This window comes from Netta rufina (genome assembly GCF_964035555.1).
Source record: "Netta rufina genome assembly, chromosome: 14".
NCBI lineage: Eukaryota > Metazoa > Chordata > Aves > Anseriformes > Anatidae > Netta > Netta rufina.
In genome coordinates, this window is record NC_140137.1 from 9,838,110 (window position 1) to 9,859,855 (window position 21,746).

Here is a 21,746-nt window from a genome sequence, read left to right on the forward strand (position 1 = left end):
ACTTGTTCTAACACATCCGTGACCTTGTGGTGCTGAGGGTCCCAGAGCTGAGTGCAGCACTGCAGGTGAGGTCTCACAAGAGCAGAGCAGAGGGGGAGAATCACCTCCTTTGCCCTGCTCACCATGCAGCTTTGATGCAGCCCTGGATACAGCTGGCTGAAGAGGAATAGGAGGAGCACTGTCATCTGCCTTTCTGGCAGCAGCCAGATGCTAGAATATCCCCTGTTATTTCAACCTAAGAAGAGGTAACTAAAGAATTTGCTTAACTTCTGTATAATGGGTGAAAAAGGGCATTAGCAAAATTACAAGGGTTGAAAACTCATGCTGAGAGAGAAATGTGGATGCACATAGCGATGCAGGTTAAAATACAGTTTTGCAGTGAAAGCTTGTATCAAAAGTATATAAGGGATAAATTAGTGCATTAGGACAGGAATTTTAATGGTACAGTAAGGTTTCAGTGCACTAGAACTAAGATAAGACTATGATTTTCGTATTCTTTGTTGAAGATAAGAGTTACATGCTTGACTTCGAGAAGACTCAAAGTCTCGATGTAATTTTTTAGCATTTTAGAAAACAAAACTAAAATAAAATGTACCGTATCAAATTCTTACTACTTCCTGCCTGGGACCGATAATGTTGTAATGACCAATTGTAAAAATGTAGAAAAGTTTTGTTGTGTTGTCTTTTTTTCCTCTAGAAAAGCATTAAAGCTTTATACACAGGAAAAATTTCTTTTAAATGAGAAATTTCAAAGAAACGAAAACATGTTTTGGGAGTTTGTTAGCTGTGGTTTAAATACTTCACCATTATGTAATAAAAATGTTTATTCTCTGTCTGGTTGCAATCAAGATGTTCTCTTTTCTCTCAGAAGGGATTTGGAATTTGCTACCTTATTCTTGCTCTTCGTCCTGTCCCTTCCCAATCAAGACAAATTCGTCTACTTTTACAAGCCTTTTGTAACTTTTGAGGTCATGTTTCAGACATGCCAGGATTTTAAATATTAGCACTGCCATTGTCTGATTTTTTTTTTTTTTTTTCAGCTTAGGCGTAACTTCAAGTTTCGTTTGCACTGTAATTAAGAATTTTTCCTGACACGAGTACTGGCTCCTTTTCTCACAAGAGCTCTTAAGCCTGTAGAGCTATTTGCAGAAGAGTTTTGGAAGATAGCAAAGGCTTACTCAAGTTAAGCAAGGTCTATCTGCTGTCAGATTGCCTCTAGTGCCAAAGGTTATCCTCTGTAATCCTCTATTTGCCAGTACCGTCCATAGGGAATATTATTCTCACTTCTGTAGAGGTATCGTGCTTGGGAAAGCTTGAATTTTTTTTCTGTAGCTGTATGGGATTGCCCATTGATGGAAGTTACTGGATTGAATAACCCTACGGTGTAGGCTGAGGAAAGAGCAGAAGGACTGAGACCTTCTGCAGGGACGTTTTGTGGTTGCTCTGCACTAGTTGGCCACAATCCTGCTGAGGTAAGATGGCCCAGCTGGTCCCAGATGCATCCCAGCAGTGCCAGATTCAGTTAAACTACACAAATCAGCTCAGAGTTAGGTGTGCAATAGACACTGCTTCCCTGAAGCAGAGGTTATACTACATGCTATAGAAAGATGATTGAAACTTTTGGCTGGATAAGGTCATGGCAGTGCTAATTGCAGGGTTTTACTGCTGTGAAGAAGCCTTTAGATAAGGCCGGGGTACTAAAAATGCTGTTACTCTGAAAATGCATCAGCATGAGGAATGGAAGCATTAGGAAGGTTTGTGGCTGGCTTTGGCTTGTACATGTGAGGTGGTTAGGGATAACTTCAAATGGCTTTTTGCCTGTCTTTTATTTGGAGGCATCCCATGAGACAGGAAAAGCTTAGTGTGTTTTAAATGCTTCCTGAATTGAGATATACTGAGTATGCCAGTGATGTTCTGCTCACATAAAATGTCCTGTCAGAAAGATGCTTCATTTGCCTTGTTGCACGATTGGTTTCCGGCAAAAATGCTGAACTTTTCTCATCTCAGGATTGGGTTGGGAAAACTTAAAGCATTAAATCTAGTTCAGTAAGCAGGAGTCCCTTGTAGGTGAGGGGTTTTGAACTGAGGAAATGAGCATCACCTCTTGCTGAGGTCTCTTCTATTTTGAGATTCCTTCAAAGTCTAGATCTTGTAAGAGGGGAAGGAGTAGTGAACAGAAGATCCAGAGCCTGTCCTAAGGTATTTATGTCTATGCTAGAAGCTAGCATCTTACTACTTCCTGATTTTTGAGATATTTAAAAGCTTAGGTCTCTCTTAAAGGATGAGAAAAAGCTATAATCAAAGTTTTCTGGGTAGCGTGGTGATGAGCAAGTTTGTGACAGAACTATGTGTTGTTTTATATGTTGGGACATTGAGAATACAAAAACTTTGAATGAAGGTTTCTACTCAAATTTCATCTTTATTGTTAATAATGTGAAAGACGAGGTAAAAAAAATACTACGGCAAATAGGATATTTGCTACTAGTATATTTACGTAGGGGCAAAGGTCTTGTAAGAGGACTTCTATGGTATGATATTGAAGTCAAAATGTTTTTTGGAAAGCAAAGTAGAGTCAGCTACTTGTATTCCGTGCATATTCAGGTTCTTCAAATACCATTAAAAAATACGGCATGTTTCTTGACCTTGATTTTCATTTCATTTCTTTTAAGCTGTCTCCATTTGCATCACAACTTGCCTTTGTGGAAAGAGTGGTTCGAGACCTTAAGAAAACACAAGATTCAGTTAAGCTTCTGGGACTAGCAGATGGTTCCACGTGAGCTGCAGTTTTGTTAGATTTCATTAAAAATGTGAGGTCATCAGCCTGGCCTGTTAGCTGGGGATTGGCCTCAGTGGCCTTTGTTTCTGTGATGCCGGAGGCTGTCCTGAGGAGCCCCATACCCCTGAGGTCCCAGAGGAAGTTGAAATAAAGGAGTTGGGCTGGGTGAGGACCGATTAAGCAAGCTGGACATCCATAAGTCCATGGGTCGCGATGGGATGCACCCCCAGGTGCTGAGGGAGCTGGTGGAAGTCATTGCTAGGTTGTTCTCCATCACCTTTGGTATGTCATGTGCATTGGGAGAGGTGCCTGAGGACTGGAGGAGAGCAAATGTCACTCCAGTCTTCAAAAAGAGCAAGGAGGAGGACCTGGGTAACTATAGACAGGTCAGCCTCACCTCCGTCCCTGGAAAGGTGATGGAACAACTTATCCTTGGTGTTGTCTCCAGTCATATCAAGGATAAGAGGGTCATTAGGGGCAGTCAACATGGCTTCACCAAGGGGAAATCGCGCTTGACCAACCTGATAGCCTTTTATGAGGATATAACCAGGTGGATAGACGGTGGAAAGGCAGTGGATGTGGTCTGTCTTGATTTCAGTAAAGCTTCTGATGCTGTCTCCCACAGCATCCTCACAGCTAAACTGAGGAAGTGTGGTCTGGACGAGAACTGGCTGAAGGGAAGGAGCCAGAGGGTTGTGGTCAATGGGATGGAGTCAAGTTGGAGGCCTGCATATAGTTGAGTCCCTCAAGGGGTCAGTGCTGGCACCAGTACTGTTCAATATATTCATTGATGAGTTGGCTGCGGGAATGCCATGTGCCGTCAGCAAATTTGCTGATGACACAAACCTGGGAGGAGCAGCTGACATGCCAGAGGCTGTGCTGCCATCCAGCGGGACCTCACCAGGCTGGAGAGATGGGCAGGGAGAAATTTAATGAAATATAATGAGGACAAAGGTAGAGTCCTACATCTGGGCAAGAACAACTGCAGACACTGGTATAAGGCTGAGGGAGCTGGGTCTATAGCTTGGAGAAGAGGAGACTGAGGGGTGACCTTATTGATGCTTATAAATATTTAAAGGACGAGTGTCAGGAGGATGGAGCCAGGCTCTTCTCGGTGACACCTAATGACAGGACAAGGGGCAATGGGTGCAAGTTGTATGTAGGAGGTTCCACTTAAATGTGAGACAAAGCTTTTTCACAGTGAGGGTGGCAGAGCACTGGGACAGGCTGCCTAGGGGGGTTGTGGAGTCTCCTTCTCTGGAGACTTTCAAAACCCACCTGGTTGCGTTCCTGTGTGACCTGATCGAGGTGTTCCTGCTCCAGCATGGGGACTGGACTGGGTGATCTTCCAAGGTCCCTTCCAATCCCTAATATTCTGCGATTCTATGGTTCAAGTGTATGTTGCATCATACCTTGTGCTGGAATTGACTGAGGGGAAGGCAATCAGCACTGAATCAGCAGGTGTTTTTTTTTTTTTTTGTTTGTTTGTTTTTGGTGAGGGCTATCAGACCTGGCTTTTTGCAGTATGTGTTGATCTCTTTTGAACATCAATGGGGATTGCTCCGAGCATATGTTGACATCAGTCGTGTGATGCACGTAACCATGGGCTCCATACCACAGTCTTCTTAACATATTTTAAATGATAATTGTGAGCTATGAACTCTGAACTATTTTTCAGTATTTTTCTTGATATGAGCTTTAGGAAGGACAGAATAACTGATGCTCCTGTGAGATTGTTCCCTTTTTTGAAATAGAAAGGGAGGGGAATGGTTGCTAGAATGAGAATCACCTGACTCCTTCCTTTACTACACTGAACTTGAAACAACTTTGGACTGAGGTATTTCTGTAGGATCTTCAAGATTTGCTCATGACTTCTAATTTCTGTGTTTGAATTGTGAAAATACACGTACATAGTTTTCAGATGATGTTAATCTCCGATTCCTCATGGTGAAATCACAGAATGGTTTGGATTGGAAGGGGCCTTAAAGCTCGCCTTTTGGTGTGCAGTTGCTCCAGAGTCAACCCAGTTACATCCTAGGCAGTTGTCCGGGAAGCTCAGTTTCTGTGAGGCTGCTAAACTGTTGAAATGTTTAACCTGGTGGAAAGATCCTTTGCGGATGCAGCTGGAATTTGTGCACTGTGTATCCAGTAGTTTGTGGCCTGGTAGAGGGACTCATGGCCTTGCAGATCCTTGAATTCAGAACCGTTCCCTTGGGGTACTTCTCTTCTTCAGCTCAGAGATCTGCACGTTGATGTGTTGGGTGAGGAGGAGCTCAGTGTTTATCCCCAGTCAGGAGAGACCAGGATTAAGGGCTCTACTCTTATCCATCATGTAACACTGCTGGCCTTGCATCTCCCAGGCGAACCTGTTAATCTATTTCCAAATTCACTTCTTTTGGTATTCTGTGTGGCAGTTGAGCAAAAGTACTTCTTTTTGGTTTCCTTCTCAACATACTCTTGATAATTCTAGTGGTAGCCTTTCACTTTGCATTGAGACTGTCACTGTTGCCATATCTTCAACAACTGGACTGTTCTCAGTAAAGATCAGTCTGCAGTGGCTCCCTTCTTCTCCTTATAGATTTACCCTGCAACAGTGATCAGACCATGGGGGAAAAAGATACTAGACGGCATCTCTGGTGCTTTGCATTCTTGGAAGTGTGACGTTGTGCCACAGGAAGCAGAATGTCAAACACCGTAGGTTTCAGCTCAGGCGTTTTCTGAAGTCCTTAGCAATTCTTGTGACTCAGGAAAGTGCAAGTGAGACTAATAACGTGGAAAATTGAATTCATCTTTCTCACACACAAGTGATCACAGGCATGGAGAGTCCTCTTGAGGATGCTTCTAGTGGAGGATGGGAGAAGATGATGAGCTTGTGATTGCCGTCCACGTGTGCGTGAGGTGTTGGAAACAACTAGTGGAGTGACACAAGAACAAGTGGTAATCACATGGACACAAAGTTAAATAAGAGAGTAGAAAACGAGTGTTAGAGCAATAAAATTCTAGCATAGTCATCCTAAATCACAGAAGTAAAAACCGAGCTGGTTGGTAATTATTATTTAGATAGTACTATGAAGCTGCAAAAGGGTAATAAAGGCCAGGTGTCAGCAGCATCCAGCTTGGTAGTGCTTGTAGTCTGACTCCCTTGTACCATCCCCAGCCTAACATATGTCTGCTCAGATGTCTCAGGTGGCTGGCTGCTGATTAGTTTTACCGTGTAATAACAAAGTGATCAGGTTGTGGAGTCATGATGCCCTTGAACTCTGTTTGGACAACAGTTTTGTGTCATCGTCCTCCCCCCTGCCAGCTGATGTGAAATTAACACCAAGGAGCGGCACCGGGGTTGTTGAGCCGGAGTTGGCTGTGTAAATAAATGGCTGCTTCAGTTTACAACCTGAAAGTCCTTGGGATTATATCACCTTTTTTGGAACAAAGCAGGAAACAGTGAAGTGAGTTCAGTGTGCTTTGTAACACCTGTAAAGGGAGTGGGCAGTGACCTGTGGGGTGGTAATTCCCCTGGGAAACCATGGGTAGTAATCCGTGAAAACAGAGATTTTGGAGCAGGAGCTCTGCAGTGGCTGAATCCCATTTGTGTCATAGGACACAGGGCTGAGGTCTGTGCATGATTCATTTCTTTTGGCTTCCGAAATCCCGTGTATGAAAGCTTCGAAGAACAAACTTTAGGAATGGAGTCACTAGCCAAGTGCAGGTTCTGTTTGCTCGTACCTCATCCTGATGAGATCCAGCAGCTTTTCTTGGGCACTCACCAGGCTCTACAGCTCTGAGATGAGCAAAGAATTAGCCGAAGAGGCGCAGGTAACCCCCCCACCATACAGGGCCAGGATCAGCAGCCTGTACATCTGTCCCAGCTGTCTCACCTCATCCCTTCTTACGTACAGAGGTGAATTCTGCAGCCTGTCTAGGTATTCTGTCTGGCTGGCTACCCAAATCATTTGAAATGATTTGGATACCTAGTTTAGTTGCAGATAGCCAGGAAACTTTTTGTTCATTGACTGGAGCTTTTATTTCTCACCTCCTTTGCTAGCAGCAGAGCGGTATGTAGTTTTCCTTCCTGAGACCATTCTGGGTAGAGGAAAACTGCTGTTATGTACACTAAATGTAGCCTTTGCTCAGGGATCATTTTTCTGAATCCTTTGGACTTCTTGTACTCTTCCATTTTGCTTAACGCAGTGGTCAGATTTGGTTACACCAGTCCCAGATGAGGTCTCAGTGCTGTGTTGTGAACTCTTAATTCCCTTTCTTTCCTTAGGCAGTACTTGCAGATATACTCCAAGTTAGCACATGTGAGCCCTGCCACCAGAAATAGCTGCTGTAAACATTTGGGTAATTTCCTCTGGGAGCTGCCTTGGGACATCAGAGCCATGCAGAAGAACTTCCCTGCGTGGCCAGTGTTGGATTGTTCCCCGTGTGCTTCCCCAAGGGCTGTACCCCGCTGTGGGGCAGCGCTGCCGTGGGTGCAGAGACTTTTTGCTCCCGAGCAATCCCAACTTGCTTCCCTTTGAACTGCCAACACGTTCAGTGTGCGTTGATACGTGAGGTATGAGCTGTGGTGTTGGAGTCCTGCTATTCATAGCCTCGCTATATTTAGCAGCAGTGGCTAAAAAGGTTATGGCCTCAACAGGCTGGAGGCATCGCCAGCAGCCTTGTAAGTGGGGTAAGGAGTCTGTAGCCCTATATTTTGTTGGTCTGACTGCTCCTCAGCATGGTTTTGGCAATTTCTGACTGAAGATTTAGAGATTCCTATCGTGATTAGGACATTAGTCAGGACTAGTGCTAGCCTGTCTTTGAAAACCAGACAGGTGTGATGTGCTTAGAATCTACCTGGGATTTCTCATTGTATCACAGAGAGGGTAATTCATTATCAATGCCTTTTCACAGCTTCTTGATACTGCTGAAATTATCTGAAGTGATCTAGAGACAGGGTTAGAGCTGGGGAGATAATGTGCTGAGAGCTGGCCACAACCCTTCAGCATCTCAGTCTCCTTAGTGTACTCTCAATTTCAGTCATCTAAGTACTTTTTGCATCCCATCATGGTGTCTTGCTGAAGTTGATGGGATAGGATTTCTTCACTGTTCCCAGCAACTCAGTTTGAACACTAAGCCAGCACTTACAGCTCTGCAACAGTGGTGTAAGGTTATGTGGTTATGTGACGAAGCATCTCATATGCTGTTGTAAGTTGTCTTAGGACGCAAAAATGTGGCTAATGTTGGTTTTTGCATTAATGTACAACAAATCAGATGCTCTCAAACTGGGGAAATACAGTGTCTGAAGGCAGCACTCGACATTTTCAAAGTGTGATTTCAGGATTTATACTGGAATAGCTGCAAGCTAGTTGTGGGAAACCTGGTGTCAGTCAGTCTTGTGGAAGTGTGCACATGCCAAATAGCAAATGTCCAGAGATAAGCAATGCATTTTTTTTTCCCAGAGGTTTCTATCTAATTTGACTACATTTAATTGCTAAGGAACTGAAAAGTTACTGTTTCATCACTGGTAAAGATAGCGAATCTAAAAACTAGTGACCATTTGTTGTCTCTAGCATGTGAAGCTTTTTTTTGTTAGACCTGTTTTTTTCTTTACGCTATTTTCACAATTGTATATGTGAATATAACCCTGTTCAAGGCTGTGATGAACTTCATGGAATAAAACCTGTGGAGTAAAACTACGGAGCTGTACTGTGACTTTATAGCAACCATGTAAAAGAAAGAGATAAATAGCTGCTTTCAGTAGTGTTCTGTGTTGTACTGCAGGAAAGAAAATGATTAAAATAAAACACCAAAAAAAAGTTCATTGAATCCAAGTGTTTCTACTGTGTAGTGAGATGTTAGTGGAGAAGGGGCATTATTTTCAAATATACTTAAAATACTTTATTTTGTATTTGTAGCTGGAACTGTACAGTTTAGAATGTTACATTAGTGGGAATTTCAGCTAATTTTTAAAGCTTTTTCTCGCTCTTAAAAGAAGCAAAAAAAAAAAAAAAAGGTATCAGAGGTAAATCCACTTTACTTTGGGTGAATTTGGGTGAACAAAGTGGGAAATTCTTCTTCACACGCAGATAACCGTAATCCAAGTCTGGAATAATGCGTTCTTCCCATATGTCTGTGGGTGGGTTTAACCCTGTAGTCCTGTATCTGTCCCTCTACCTCCCCAAGATTTTAATTTGTATTTTAATTTGTGAAAGACAGTTTTATTAGTGCTTTATTCCAGTTAATTAAATGTTCAGGTTGTAGACAAGCATTAACAGTTTTAAGTAGTTGATTTTCTGGCATGTTTGCAAATGTTTTTCAACTAATAGTGCATGTGGCTGAAATCTAAAATAGTGTTTTTGCATTTCTTTTGTGTGACTTTCATACTAACCTCACTGATGAACGAACGTACACTGAAGGAATTGGTAAATTGTCCACTGCCGATGGTAAAGCCTTCGCAGATCCTGAGGTTCTCCGAAGACTGACGTCTTCTGTCAGCTGTGCACTGGATGAAGCTGCTGCTGCATTGACACGGATGAGGGCAGAGAACAATCACAATGCAGGACAAGTGGACAAGTACGTATTGATCATTCCCTACCCACAGCTCCTGAATAATAGAACATTTTTTAATTTCAAATTATTTTTTTACAGTCACTCTTTAGTAATATTCCTGCTGCAGTACTAGCATAAGCAAAGTTACTGAATCTGAAGCTGTAAGGGCTGCCACATCAGGTTGTTACCATAGAAGTATAAGAGAAGTACGAAAATGTTAACTGGTAGATTAGAGGAAATGCTGTTCTTTCTGTGTAATAGATAACTAATTTCGTTTTCAAAAACTGGTTAAGCTCTTAGCTGTAGAAGAGTTTGTGATATTTTTCTATTTACTGCCTCCACATATTTTGTGGAAACTAAAGGATCTAGTTCATAGTGTTTTCTTTCAACTTTTAATACAAATACTTAAAGGGTAGTGATTTGCCCAGGAGTCTTGCTAAAGAACTTGGGGGGGGGGAAAGAAACTTACCTGGTAACTTTTTTTAGGTGCTAATTAATGAGAATAGCATTCAACTCCCATGATTATACAACTAAGCTGCAAAAGCTTACTTCTTCATTGGTAATTTCAAAACATCATTAGGGGGCCTGAAGTACTTTCTATTCTGATAAGTGAACACAAGTTGTTCCTAAACTGTTGAGATAGTGACTGCACACATTGTTGAACTTCAAATCTCAGATCAGAAATCTTAAAGTCTATTTCTTTTTATATGGGTGAAATTATCAATTTTGTCAAAACACTGAAAGTGATTATAATACAAATATACGTAATCAGATACCTGAATGTGCTATTCAGGTCAGATCTCAGCTTGTTTTATTTAGCAGCTACTACTACGAAGGGCAACAAAGACGATGAGGGGTCTGGAGAACAAGTCTTACGAGGAGCAGCTGAGGGAGCTGGGGTTGTTCAGTCTGGAGAAGAGGAGGCTCAGGGGCAACCTTATAGCTCTCTTACAGGTACCTTAAAGGAGGCTGTAGCAAGGAGGAGATTGGTCTATTCCTCACATCTTTAAAAGACGTTTAGATGTAGAGTTTAGTGGTTTAGTGGAGGACTGGTTAGTGTTAGTTCAGAGGTTGGACTAGGTGATCCTGGAGGTCTCTTCCAACCTAGATGATTCTGTGACTAGCACAGTTAAGTTACATTTAGTTAGTACACAGTTAGTACATTTTTGGGTATCTGGCAAATGGGTTCCTTTTAAAATAAAGCCTTAATGTCATTTAACCATTAGTCTTTGGAAAAATTGGAACTTGCATACTTTCCTGAGGAAATCCTGGAGTCAGATGGATATATTCTTCATTGCAAATAAACTTCTTGAATGATTGTCTCTTTCAGAGAAGAAAAGTTGAAGGTTTTTAATGAATCTGAATATAATAGCTTTTGTTTTAAGACATAAGCATCCATATCTTGTAAATAAATTATACAAGTGGGAATGCATCACATACAGTCCACTGCCATTTCTACTAGAAGGCTCTTCCTCCCTTTCCTTCTACAACCACGGCATTAAATGTATTTTCACTCCTGGTGGCTCAGGGAGTGTGATTCCTTGCATATGTTTTCCAAACAAAACAATATCATTTAGATAAGTAACTGAGTTGATACTGAGAATGGCTTAATTTTGTTTACACTCAAGTGGTCAGCCATGCTTTAGTAGTTGTCTTTTCTGTTAGAATTAGACTTCTTGGTGCAGAAGAAGATTTAAAAGACAGATTTGGTTCAAAGTAAAATGAAGCTCACTCACCTTTTTCTAGATCTGTTTAGTGTGCTTCCCTAAGTATCAGGAGAAATAGCTCTTCTCTTTAGTGTAGAAGCTAATGATGGTTAAAGTAGTGCTTATAAACTTCCTGAGCTTTTAGATGTCAAGAACTTGGGGTATGTCTGGTCATTGCCTTTTAACACTTAGCTTGTAATTACCTATTCTGGCTTATGAAAGATCAGTTATTAGTGTTCCGTGTAGGATTTGTGGTGTTAGTGCTGTTCAAAAAAAGTGTACTTCAATTGGCTTATTTAATCCATATGAAAAGTTCTGTAATATACTTTCACTGTTGTATAAAAGGAAATAAGGTAAACTTTTTGTAAGACTCCTCTCCTTTCTTCCTTTAAGACCTCATTAGGTGAGGTAAGGGTTTTTCTTTGTTTGAAATGGCTGCTTAAGAAGAAGAAATTCACATGTTCACTTAAAAAAAAAAAAAAAAAAAAAAAAAGAAAGCTTTGGGCTAGTGCAGGGAAGGAAATGGTCCCACTTTGAGAAAGACAATGGTCAGGAAGTTTGTTTTGTGGCAATATTTGGTATTAGTAGCCTCTTTGATGCTAGGCTGTTCACTTCTTGGCTTTATCTTTACAGGAAATGTGCCTTGGTACCTGTAGTTTGTCATGGTCATAGCTTGTGTGTATCTGGCATTCTAGAGAAGTGTGAACAGCATCAATGAGGTTTACTTCTGTATCTTACACACACAGAACAAAGTGATTTGCAGAGAACTTTTCTTCATGTAGCCTATATAAGAGCAAGTGTTAAGCTAGCAACTGAGAACAAGATCTAATATGGACATCAGCAAGGTCTCTATCTCCGTTTCACCAATGGAAATAATGTATATATGTACTTTTTTCTTAAAAAAAAAAAAAAAAAAAAAAGTTGCAAGGTATATTTCCTAGTAAATCTTAGTGCTGCCATCAGCACTAAGACTATTTCCTTGCATAAGAACACTGCCCATCTGTTTTGTGCTTAGTCTTGTGACAAATGATTTTCCAGTCGCAGTTTGGCAGAAGCATGCTCAGATGGGGATGTAAATGCTGTCCGGAAGCTGCTGGATGAAGGAAGAAGCGTAAATGAACATACCGAAGAAGGAGAGAGTCTCCTTTGCTTGGCCTGTTCAGCTGGATACTATGAATTGGCACAAGTAAGTAACAAATACATTCACAACTAAACCTGTAGGAAACATTGTCTAAGGGGTTTCTTTGGTAGTTAAACATTCTAGATACTCTGATTAAAACAATTTTTGTAGTCTAAGTGGAGTATCAGTTAATACATCTTAATGTGGGTTTACAGCTACTGTTTGTCTTTTTAATGTTAAATGTCATCATGCATGTACATGCCTTAAGGTTTAACAGGCTTGTGTGAGGAATGTATCTAATGCTTTATGATTTATCTGTTTTTCTGGCATTGTTCTAGATGCAGTCAAGGTGTTCCGCCAAGCAGGCATTGCAAGAGGATCTAAAATATCAGCAAAATAAAAAATGCAAGGGCTTACATTCTGAAGACTTATGTCTCAGTCACTCAGCCTGTTTCTTAATGGCATCTGTGTCACCAGTTAGTTTTTGACTTTCATATATGTGTATTCAATAGCAGCTGCATGTTTTTTGTGATGGGCAAGTGTGCAGAGGGAAAACCGTTTACCTGTAAGCTTGACTTAATGTGGGGCTGTGGTCATTAATGCAGGTTTATAGTTTTTCTGTCACTCCGGTTAGTGAATTGCCCTGTGGCATTGGAAAAAGTCAGTACTGCACTGTAACTTAATGTTGATTTTAACATATACAAACAAATGTAGAAAACCAGCATTTTCTGAAGCAGAGTGTAGTACAGGTGGTAATTCTACACTATTCCTAGGGAGTACCATTTGTGCTTTGCGTTGGTATTAATGTAAGGCAATGTCATGGCTGACTGGGGAATCGTTTTCAAGCCCGACTGAACTAAAAGCAAAATGTCAATGCTAGAATTTATTCATATATTAACTGAACTTTTTTTTTCTTTAGGTGCTACTAGCAATGCATGCAAATGTTGAAGATCGAGGGAATAAAGGAGACATAACTCCCTTAATGGCAGCTGCCAGTGGAGGCTATGTAGATATTGTTAAACTTCTCCTTGTTCATGGTGCAGATGTCAATTCTCAGTCTTCAACAGGTAACTGGGAAGCAGGAAGTTGAGCAATCAACAAAATTAGCACATAAGCACATAAGTGCTTATGAATGTCAGTGTGTTTAACGTACAAGAAAACATGACATGATGAATGGTTAAGAATAGGCTAGATGCATGTTGGACGTGTTTAATAATGGCCAAATAAAGGTCCGAAGATTGCTTTTAGTATTAACAGTAATGGAAAGCACTGTTCCTCTGAAATCCATTGTGGTATTAGATGACCAGAAAAATTAATGAAGTTTAACTTCTCTCACTTTTATAATCCAAAACTACCCATTAAGAAGGGGACATAGCTGGTCGAGACCAGTTACTATGGTCTATTGCTTCTACCAAAGAAGAGCTACAGGTCTTTGGGCATTGAATTGTCTGCTTTGATGATGCCTGACCACAACTTAACTAACCTTGCTGAGAGTATTAAACTGCTGTTCACTTTTGCTAACCTTAAGATAGAATTCACGTTTTTTTCAAATTAAAGTCAGATGTTGAATTATGCAATGTTCATTTTATCCTTATGTTTAGTCATACTAAGTAGAACTTAAAATTTACTGTAACATTTAAATCATGGCCACACATGGTAGTCATTTTAAGAATTAGAATTTTAAGTTGCAATAATTTTATAAATGTTTTTTCAAGGGATCAATGGATGTTATTTTAGACAAAACACAACGAGCAATTTTCATGCTCACTACAGAGTTTGAGGTTTATTTGATCTCTGTGTGCTGAAGTAGGAAGCTTAAAGAAAAAACACCGATATTTTCTAATATTGTCTTAGTTTTAAAACTTTCATATTATAGTTGTGTTGAAGTTGTTGGCCGGAGTAACATTACTGTGAGGTAAAAGGCTGCTGCTTGTGATGTTTTTGGTTTTGTTCAGAGTTTTAAAAACTAAATTTTCTGTATTGGGACTAGGTAATGGAAAAGACTTACATGCAAACTTCTTCTCTGCAGGAAACACAGCGCTCACTTACGCTTGTGCTGGGGGCTTTGTTGACATAGTGAAGGTGCTATTGAAAGCAGGTGCTAACATTGAAGACCACAATGAGAATGGGCATACCCCCTTAATGGAAGCAGCCAGTGCAGGTCATGTTGAGGTTGCAAGAGTATTGCTGGAATATGGTGCAGGAATCAATACTCACTCCAACGAGTTCAAAGAAAGTGCACTTACACTTGCATGCTACAAAGGTATTATTTTGTACCTTATTTTGTTTTTGTTGTTGCAATTTCTTTTCTGGGGTTTGTCTAACTCAGGGTTCCAGCCAAACTTTGGTTCAATGTTTTCTTAACTGTTTACAGAATGCCAGATTTTAATTTTAAACTCCATGTCAGGAAATGATCATCCTTGGTGTAGTTGTATTAAGACTGTTTACTTGTATCCAAATGTGGTAGACACACATTCAGCATGCTGGAGATGAAATCTTGTGACTGGCTGTGTCCAAACTTGTGCTTTGGCACAGCACCACTTTCCTCTTTCCCCACTACTGCATTTTCCATTTCATTCAGATTCCCTTCACCAACTACCTGCAAGTTCTGAAAAACGCGTTACTATTAGTGAAATGTCAGGTTAGACTAGATATTTTTAGAATATATGATGGGGGAAAAATGCTAGTATTATTACTGAATACTTTTCCTCAACTGTAATTTTGGAAGATGTTTATGAATTAATTCATTATTGTGAACACTTGTGGACTTTAATTTCCTGTGCAGTTCAAAGTTTCTACATAAAATAACTTGGTGCCATGGTAATCCATTGGACTTCCAGATTCTCTTCTTCCAAAGGAAAAAACAAACAACAACAAAATTCCAGTGAATGTTTTTCTCCTAATAGAAACTATAAAGATGCAGATTATTGTCATAGTGATTTATGTTTTGGCTGTGCAGTTAGAATTGGAGGATACTTGTTATGTATAACCCATCAAAAGACTTGGATCTGATACTGTCATGGACTCCCTGCAACATACAGTAGTTCATTACAGAGTTTTCTGTAATGGTACTCCTGAAAATGTTGGAGGGATACTCTTGTTTCTTGCAATGTTAAACTTAGTAGGTGGGATGTAATGCAAGATCTTCATTGACTAGGGATTTCCTTATCTTTGGCAAGAAGGTTGAGCTACCTTATGTTCCCCTCCAAAATGTATATTGCTTTGGAACGCTTACACAACCGTGTAACAACATTGTTTAAGGAACAAGCACAGTCTTTTGTAGCTTGAAGTCACAAGTTCCTGTTGTATAAATTTGAATTAGAGAGGTCTGTCTTAATTTCATAGTTGGGCAGTATCATTGGAAAAGACAGTCTGATGCCTGACCGTTCTGCAATTGATTTTCATTAGAGGACTTAAAGAGCAGATTTATGAGTTGAAACATGGATTTACACTTTCATATCTTATTATAAAATTATTAAATGTATTTTCTGTACTACTGAAAACTTCTGATATTAAATGCTTGCTTATTTTGTTCCGTTTCATTTTGAAGGCCATTTAGATATGGTTCGTTTTTTGCTTGAAGCTGGAGCTGATCAAGAACATAAAACAGATGAGATGCACACAGCACTAATGGAGGCCTGCATGGTAAATAGCCTTTATTTGTACTTCTTCCCCCTCGGTGGGAGAGGAATAGAGGAGATGATAAAATGAAGGGGGCCTTTGTTAACAAGGTGTTTTAGGTCTGCAATTGAGAGTTTTAATTGTTACTGTAAGATAGTCTTTAGTATAGTTAACACAGGCAACTTCTTAGTCTAATTAGTTTTAGGGGAAAAAAATCTGTATTTTGGGTACGTGATACGTTGTATTAAATGTTCCCAATGTGAACTGTAGGTGTAATTAATTTGCAATGCTATAGGGTAGTAGGTTGATCCCAAGTCGCTTTCTTTTGCAGTATAAAGGAGTTTTCTGCCTTTGTCTTTATAAATAAGGTCTCACGGACCATCATGGCATGAGCCTTCCAGAAGTGCATTGAACTGGATGAGTAATGCATTGCACTTACCCTTTCACCACAGCAGGGAAAAAAGTGTTGCATGTAGAGACAGTTTGCTTTATTCTAGGTTTCTGTAAATGTGAGGTTTTTGTTTCGCAAACAAACAAAAACATAGTTCAAAAGTAGTTCAGTTCTTAGTTCCCTGTTTTCATAGGAAGCACAGAGAATGGAGGAAAAATTAGTTTTCTTCCAGTAAGCTATATTCCCTAGAATATTGGGTTGCGATGTTCCCCACTAGTCTTCTGAGATCAGGAGGATCGGTTGTTCTTTTACTGCAGCTGTGAGGTACTGATGCCAGTCACCAAGGTCAGATTATTACATCTCAAGTGGTGTTGGTCTTCTGATAGTGAGATGGTAATAGTCGCCTTGAATAGGCTTCCCTGTATGACAGCCTAGTGCCAATAAAGAATTTGGAAGGACCCAATTGTGGTGGGTGTGTGGTGTCACCTAAAGGAGATGGCAGCATGGCTGCAAACTGAACGTTAGATTTGGTCACTTCTTATAATAGTCTGAGCAGCATGTTAACTTGGGGTCTGTGAAATGTCTCAGCTGGGGAAGTTACGTTGGTGGTCTGAATGCTGTTATTTGGGGGTATTTCAGACCAGTTTGCATCATGTATTTGACCTTTAAAAGCAATAGAGAGGAAACTGATCTTTTTAAGTTCCAACTCCGAGTCTAGTGATGAAGTTTTTCCGTGTTATCTTTTAGCTACGCCCTTGTGGAAGGGAACCATTCTGGCAAATTATTGTGACTTTTGCCAGCCAGCCTTCCGTGTTCTTTAACCAGTGCTACAAAGAAATACAGGTTGATATTTGAACCTCCAAGTTTTGGTAGTATGTTCTGGTCAAATGGGAGCACTACACCAAAGATAATACATCTTGGTTAGGTGAGGTGGTGGTTGGCTCTTTGACCAGCATCACTGAGAACAACAGCCTGTCCTTAATTTACACATATGGTTGCTGTTAGTCTCATGTTACCTAGTATCTGCTTTGTGGTTAACCTAAAAGAGACAAGCATTGTCAGGAGTTGCCTGTTAGATACCCCTCTTTCCCTATTTTCTGTTGCGCTGTGTTAGCTGTTGGAGTTACTGGCTAGTGATTCTGAGATCAGAATGGGGAAGTAGTTCACTTAAGATCGCTGTTCTTAATGGAGTAAGTCTTTACTTTTGGGAATTAGTGTGTGATGTAAATAAGAATTCCACTTTATGATCATGTCTGTGCCCTAACCTGAACAACTCTGGTTTTAAGTTTGGACAAAGGGGTATTATAATGTCTTTTTTGCCCTTTAATATTGCTCAACTTCATTTGGATTTCCTTCCAAGAAAACAATGTAAAATCATCTGCTTTTTGCCACTGAAATTGGCCTTTTTTTTTTTTTTTTTTTTGGACTATACTGGGAGGAAGTATTCTCTTTCTTCTCTATGAAAATCTGCCAGTAACTGTTGGGGCCAGCTTCAAGTATTAATCCAGGTTTATCGTCGTGTCCCAGAAGAACCACTGTGTCAGGGCACAGAACTCTGTGAGCACAGCTAAATCATCAAAGCTGTCTGAACAGCTTTTTCCTCTTATAGAAGAATCCATATTTCTTCTTTGAATAGTAATTATAGTGATCATTATGATGCAACTAAAATGTATGCATCTGCAGTATACAAGGCAGAAAGTGTTTTTTCTCTAAGAGATACTAACAGCATACCTCAATTTAAGTCTCTCACTTTGGAATCCCCTTTTGTACTTACTATATCATATTACTTGTATATGCTGAAGAAAGATTCAGTATGACATCCTCTGATGAGACTCTTGTTTCTCACTGAGCACTGTTTCTATGACTTGAGTCTTCTACCAGCGTAGTTTATCCATTTGGGTTTTCCAATCTCCCTTCTCCGAAGTGTTCCAATCCATTTGTGTTAGTAATATGAGAGGGAGAAACCAGGAGGGTGTTCTTTCCTGATGCCAAAATTTCTTTGCATTTGCTTATTCTCAAAGGTATTGTGGCTCTCTACAAAACACACCTTAGGTAAATCATGAATTTTTGGTACTGGGGCTCTTTCAAGGAACTGGGAGTTTAGTAGTAGTTTCTGGAGAAGCTAACAGCTACCTTTATCTGCTTTGATTGGGAAGTCTGAATGACAGCTATGGCAATCCTAATTCTCTTCCTTCATTGGCAGATTGGTTCACCACAAGTCATTTTTCATTATCCTTTTAAGATCTGTTCCAGCCTTCCCTCCTCATGTTAACCTATCTTACTGAAGTTTTTCAGCAGATATCTTTCTCAGGATATAGAAACTGACAGTTGGAGCCTTTTTGTTTGTAGAAGCTATGAATCAACTCTAAAGAAAAAGTCTTTTTTTTTTTTTTTTTTTTTTTCCAGTGTTTGGTTTGAGGTTTAGTCATGCAGTGGATTTAGTCATGGTATTTGTTTGCTATCTACAATACTTTTGTGCCCCAGGTATTTTGCTGGGTATTTAAGAATGTCTTACCCCATAACTCTTCCCCTACTCAGCACAAGAAAGGGGGAAAGAAAATCTAGCTCTTTTTTTCCTGATGCATTTAAACCTAACATAAGTGTAGGTGGAAATCTAAATGTCAGTTTAATCCAATTATTACAATAATGTCGTAAATTAAACCATGAGCTTCCTCTAGGTCACTTTCAGACCTAGTGCACGTAGCAGTGGTTGCAACTAGTGCATTAAATGCCTTTTGACAGTTTCTGATTTCTGTTTTCACCTCTGTTTTGTAGGATGGACACGTGGAGGTAGCACGCTTGCTTTTAGACAGTGGTGCTCAAGTGAATATGCCTGCAGATTCATTTGAATCTCCCCTCACCCTGGCTGCTTGTGGTGGACATGTGGAGTTAGCAGCTCTCCTGATAGAAAGGGGAGCTAACCTGGAGGAAGTTAATGATGAAGGTTATACTCCTCTCATGGAAGCCGCACGCGAAGGTCATGAAGAGATGGTGGCATTGTTGCTGGCACAAGGTGAAATCACTGTTTCTATAGCATTATTATGAAGCATGCAGTGTTGACTTCCCCATTAAGTATTCTGTGCAAATTCCTCTAATCTGGCCTGTGCTGTAACTACAGAGCAAAGCTAAAACACCTGAACTGTGGAGGTGATAATCATTCGTGTTTCCATCCTTTCTCTGGTCAGTTAAAATAACAGCTATTTTGTTTCCTAGGGGCAAATATAAATGCACAGACAGAAGAAACACAGGAGACAGCTCTTACTCTGGCATGTTGTGGAGGGTTTTCCGAAGTGGCTGACTTCCTTATTAAGGCAGGAGCTGATATAGAACTTGGTTGCTCAACGCCTTTGATGGAAGCTGCTCAAGAGGGTCATCTTGAATTGGTGAAATACTTGCTAGCAGCAGGTACGTATACAGTACAAATGATCTGGCACGCAGACTTCATATATTTGAATCATATGATTTAGAAGATACCTAGGCTCGGTGGTGGCAGCGTTGTAACAAGAAACCATCCTCAGGTGCCTAGATAAGGGGCGTGTGTGTGTTCTTCACCTTAATATTGTTTGATACTGTTAACAGAGGAAGGTGCCTCATGGAATACTGGTTTCTGTTGAATCTCCAATAAATACCAATATTCATTAGGAAAATTGTTTCCAGCATTTAGCAAAATATTAATACAGATAATGCTTGTTTTTATATTCTGCTCCTGCTTTAACTAAGCCAAATGATCTGCAAACAAGTAGTCTTCCTGAATAACAAGTACTTCAGAAATTGGGCCCTGAGAAGCAGTGTACAAGACAGGTTTTGGAGTGTGCTGAATTTCTTCATTATAAAGTCATATAAAATTAAATCTTGCTGGAGTTGGGTGGGGTGAAAAGACACTTCAGTGTTCATCTGTCAATTTAAAGCTGGTAGAAACTACAGTATGTTAATATTATTAAAAAAAAAAAAAAAGAAAAAGCTGCTTTTTATACATTTTCCTTGTATTGGACAGTAACTTATTTGACATTCTGTTTTTTAAGAATAAGCATAAAATGTGCCGGATTTGTAATTCTAGAAAGTAATGCTCGCTGCTCATCAAGGGACAGTAACAATAGTGTCTCTTACGCAGTGACACCAGCATGTGACACCAGTCACAAGCTTGCTTGAAACTCTGCTTGCACTTCACTTACACTGATAATGTAGAAAGTTAATTGAGGATTTTTTTGGCATCACTTGATTTCTAAATATTTCTCACACCTTGGAAATAAGAAATTAGCTAATCACATTTCCTTTTTTAGAAGACTAAAACATGATTTTAATGTAGCTGATAAAAACAAAGCTAGCCAAATTATTTCACTAATATGGTTTTAAAGAAAACGGTTTCAAAGAACAGGGAAGAAATGAAATTTGTAGAAGTATATTTTCTTGTATAATTATTACTTATTCAGTAAAATGCATTTTGTCTGGTTTTACAGCTACCTGTCAAATGGATAGTCTAGACAAGCATCTGAATTAACTTTTGTTGTTGGAACTGAAATCTTTATTGCTGTAGGGGAAGAATAGTAATAAGTGACCAATAAGTGCTTCAGTTTTCAGTTAAGCCTCTTCTAAACCTTGGCTTATCCCATCTCCTCAGGATATTGTTAGTATGAGATCAATGTTGACCATGAGAGCAATGCCTGTGGGCTGTGGAAGCTTTAGGTCTGTAGGATGTAACTGTTGTTGTGGACAAATACTGCCTTGAATTTATGTTTATCAGATATGAAATACTTGATAAGGAGATGTCCAGTAAGAAGAAAACATTGTTGTCTCTGCAGGGGCTAATGTTCATGCCACCACGGCAACAGGAGATACAGCTTTGACCTATGCCTGTGAAAATGGACATACTGATGTTGCGGATGTGTTGCTTCAAGCTGGTGCTGATTTGGTAAGGCTTCTGTTGCCTTTTGTGGGGAAAACTTGGTTTGAAACTCCTTGCCAAAGGTTGTATGCTTGTAGAGCAGGAAGCTCTCAACAGCTGAGTTTCATATATGAATATGAAAAGAGGAGTGAGTAACTTTTTAAAAAGCTTACATGTTCTGCTTGCTCTAAAAAAAAAATAGAATTTCTTCTATGGGTCAAATATTAGCTAATAAGTTTTAGCTATAGATTACACATGTGACAGTTAATTACCATAATTTCAATATGTTCCATAGGTTTTCTTGTTTAGCAGGATACAATTCTACATTACCTTTATTTTTTTGTGCCTCATAATTTTTTCTAAAATATTGCAGATTACAGTTTCTGTTTTACTGCTGTGAATTTAAAATAGGCTAGTAGTAGGATATATTACTTTTCTGTTGTTAATTTCTGAGTCCTTTTGGTATTATTTTGTGTTGCAGCTTTCAAGAGTTAATCTAAGCAAATGACTTTTAAATGACCAACATAGTATGATCTTTTATTTTTTTCCAGAAATCTTTTCTTTCTTGTAACTTTTTTCTGTATACTGCTTTCATAGTGCTTCTTTTTTTATGATGCTTCTTTTTTTTTAATGATGCTTTTAACCACAACTTTTTTAATGTTAACTGTTTTTTAAATTTGTTTTTGCTTTTCTGATGTGCAGTGAGACACCTAAAA

The 21,746-nt window shown here is 39.6% G+C and overlaps 1 protein-coding gene across 14 annotated transcripts in view; it reads left to right on the forward strand.

Moving 5' to 3' along the window:
* LOC311214640 (ankyrin repeat and KH domain-containing protein 1-like) overlaps nucleotides 1-21,746 on the forward strand; it is a gene marked incomplete at its 3' end in the record, with an annotated part of 112,685 nt that overhangs the window by 29,741 nt on the left and 61,198 nt on the right. For 13 of the 14 annotated variants that reach the window (XM_084295329.1, XM_084295330.1, XM_084295326.1 and 10 more), the window contains exons 3-10: nucleotides 9,178-9,334; nucleotides 12,055-12,202; nucleotides 13,056-13,203; nucleotides 14,166-14,399; nucleotides 15,687-15,781; nucleotides 18,924-19,161; nucleotides 19,362-19,553; nucleotides 20,948-21,057. In XM_084295329.1, coding sequence (XP_084151455.1) covers nucleotides 9,178-9,334; nucleotides 12,055-12,202; nucleotides 13,056-13,203; nucleotides 14,166-14,399; nucleotides 15,687-15,781; nucleotides 18,924-19,161; nucleotides 19,362-19,553; nucleotides 20,948-21,057 — 1,322 coding nt within the window. The remainder of the gene's footprint in view (nucleotides 1-9,177; nucleotides 9,335-12,054; nucleotides 12,203-13,055; nucleotides 13,204-14,165; nucleotides 14,400-15,686; nucleotides 15,782-18,923; nucleotides 19,162-19,361; nucleotides 19,554-20,947; nucleotides 21,058-21,746) is intronic. The other variant, XM_084295331.1, reaches the window with a different exon arrangement.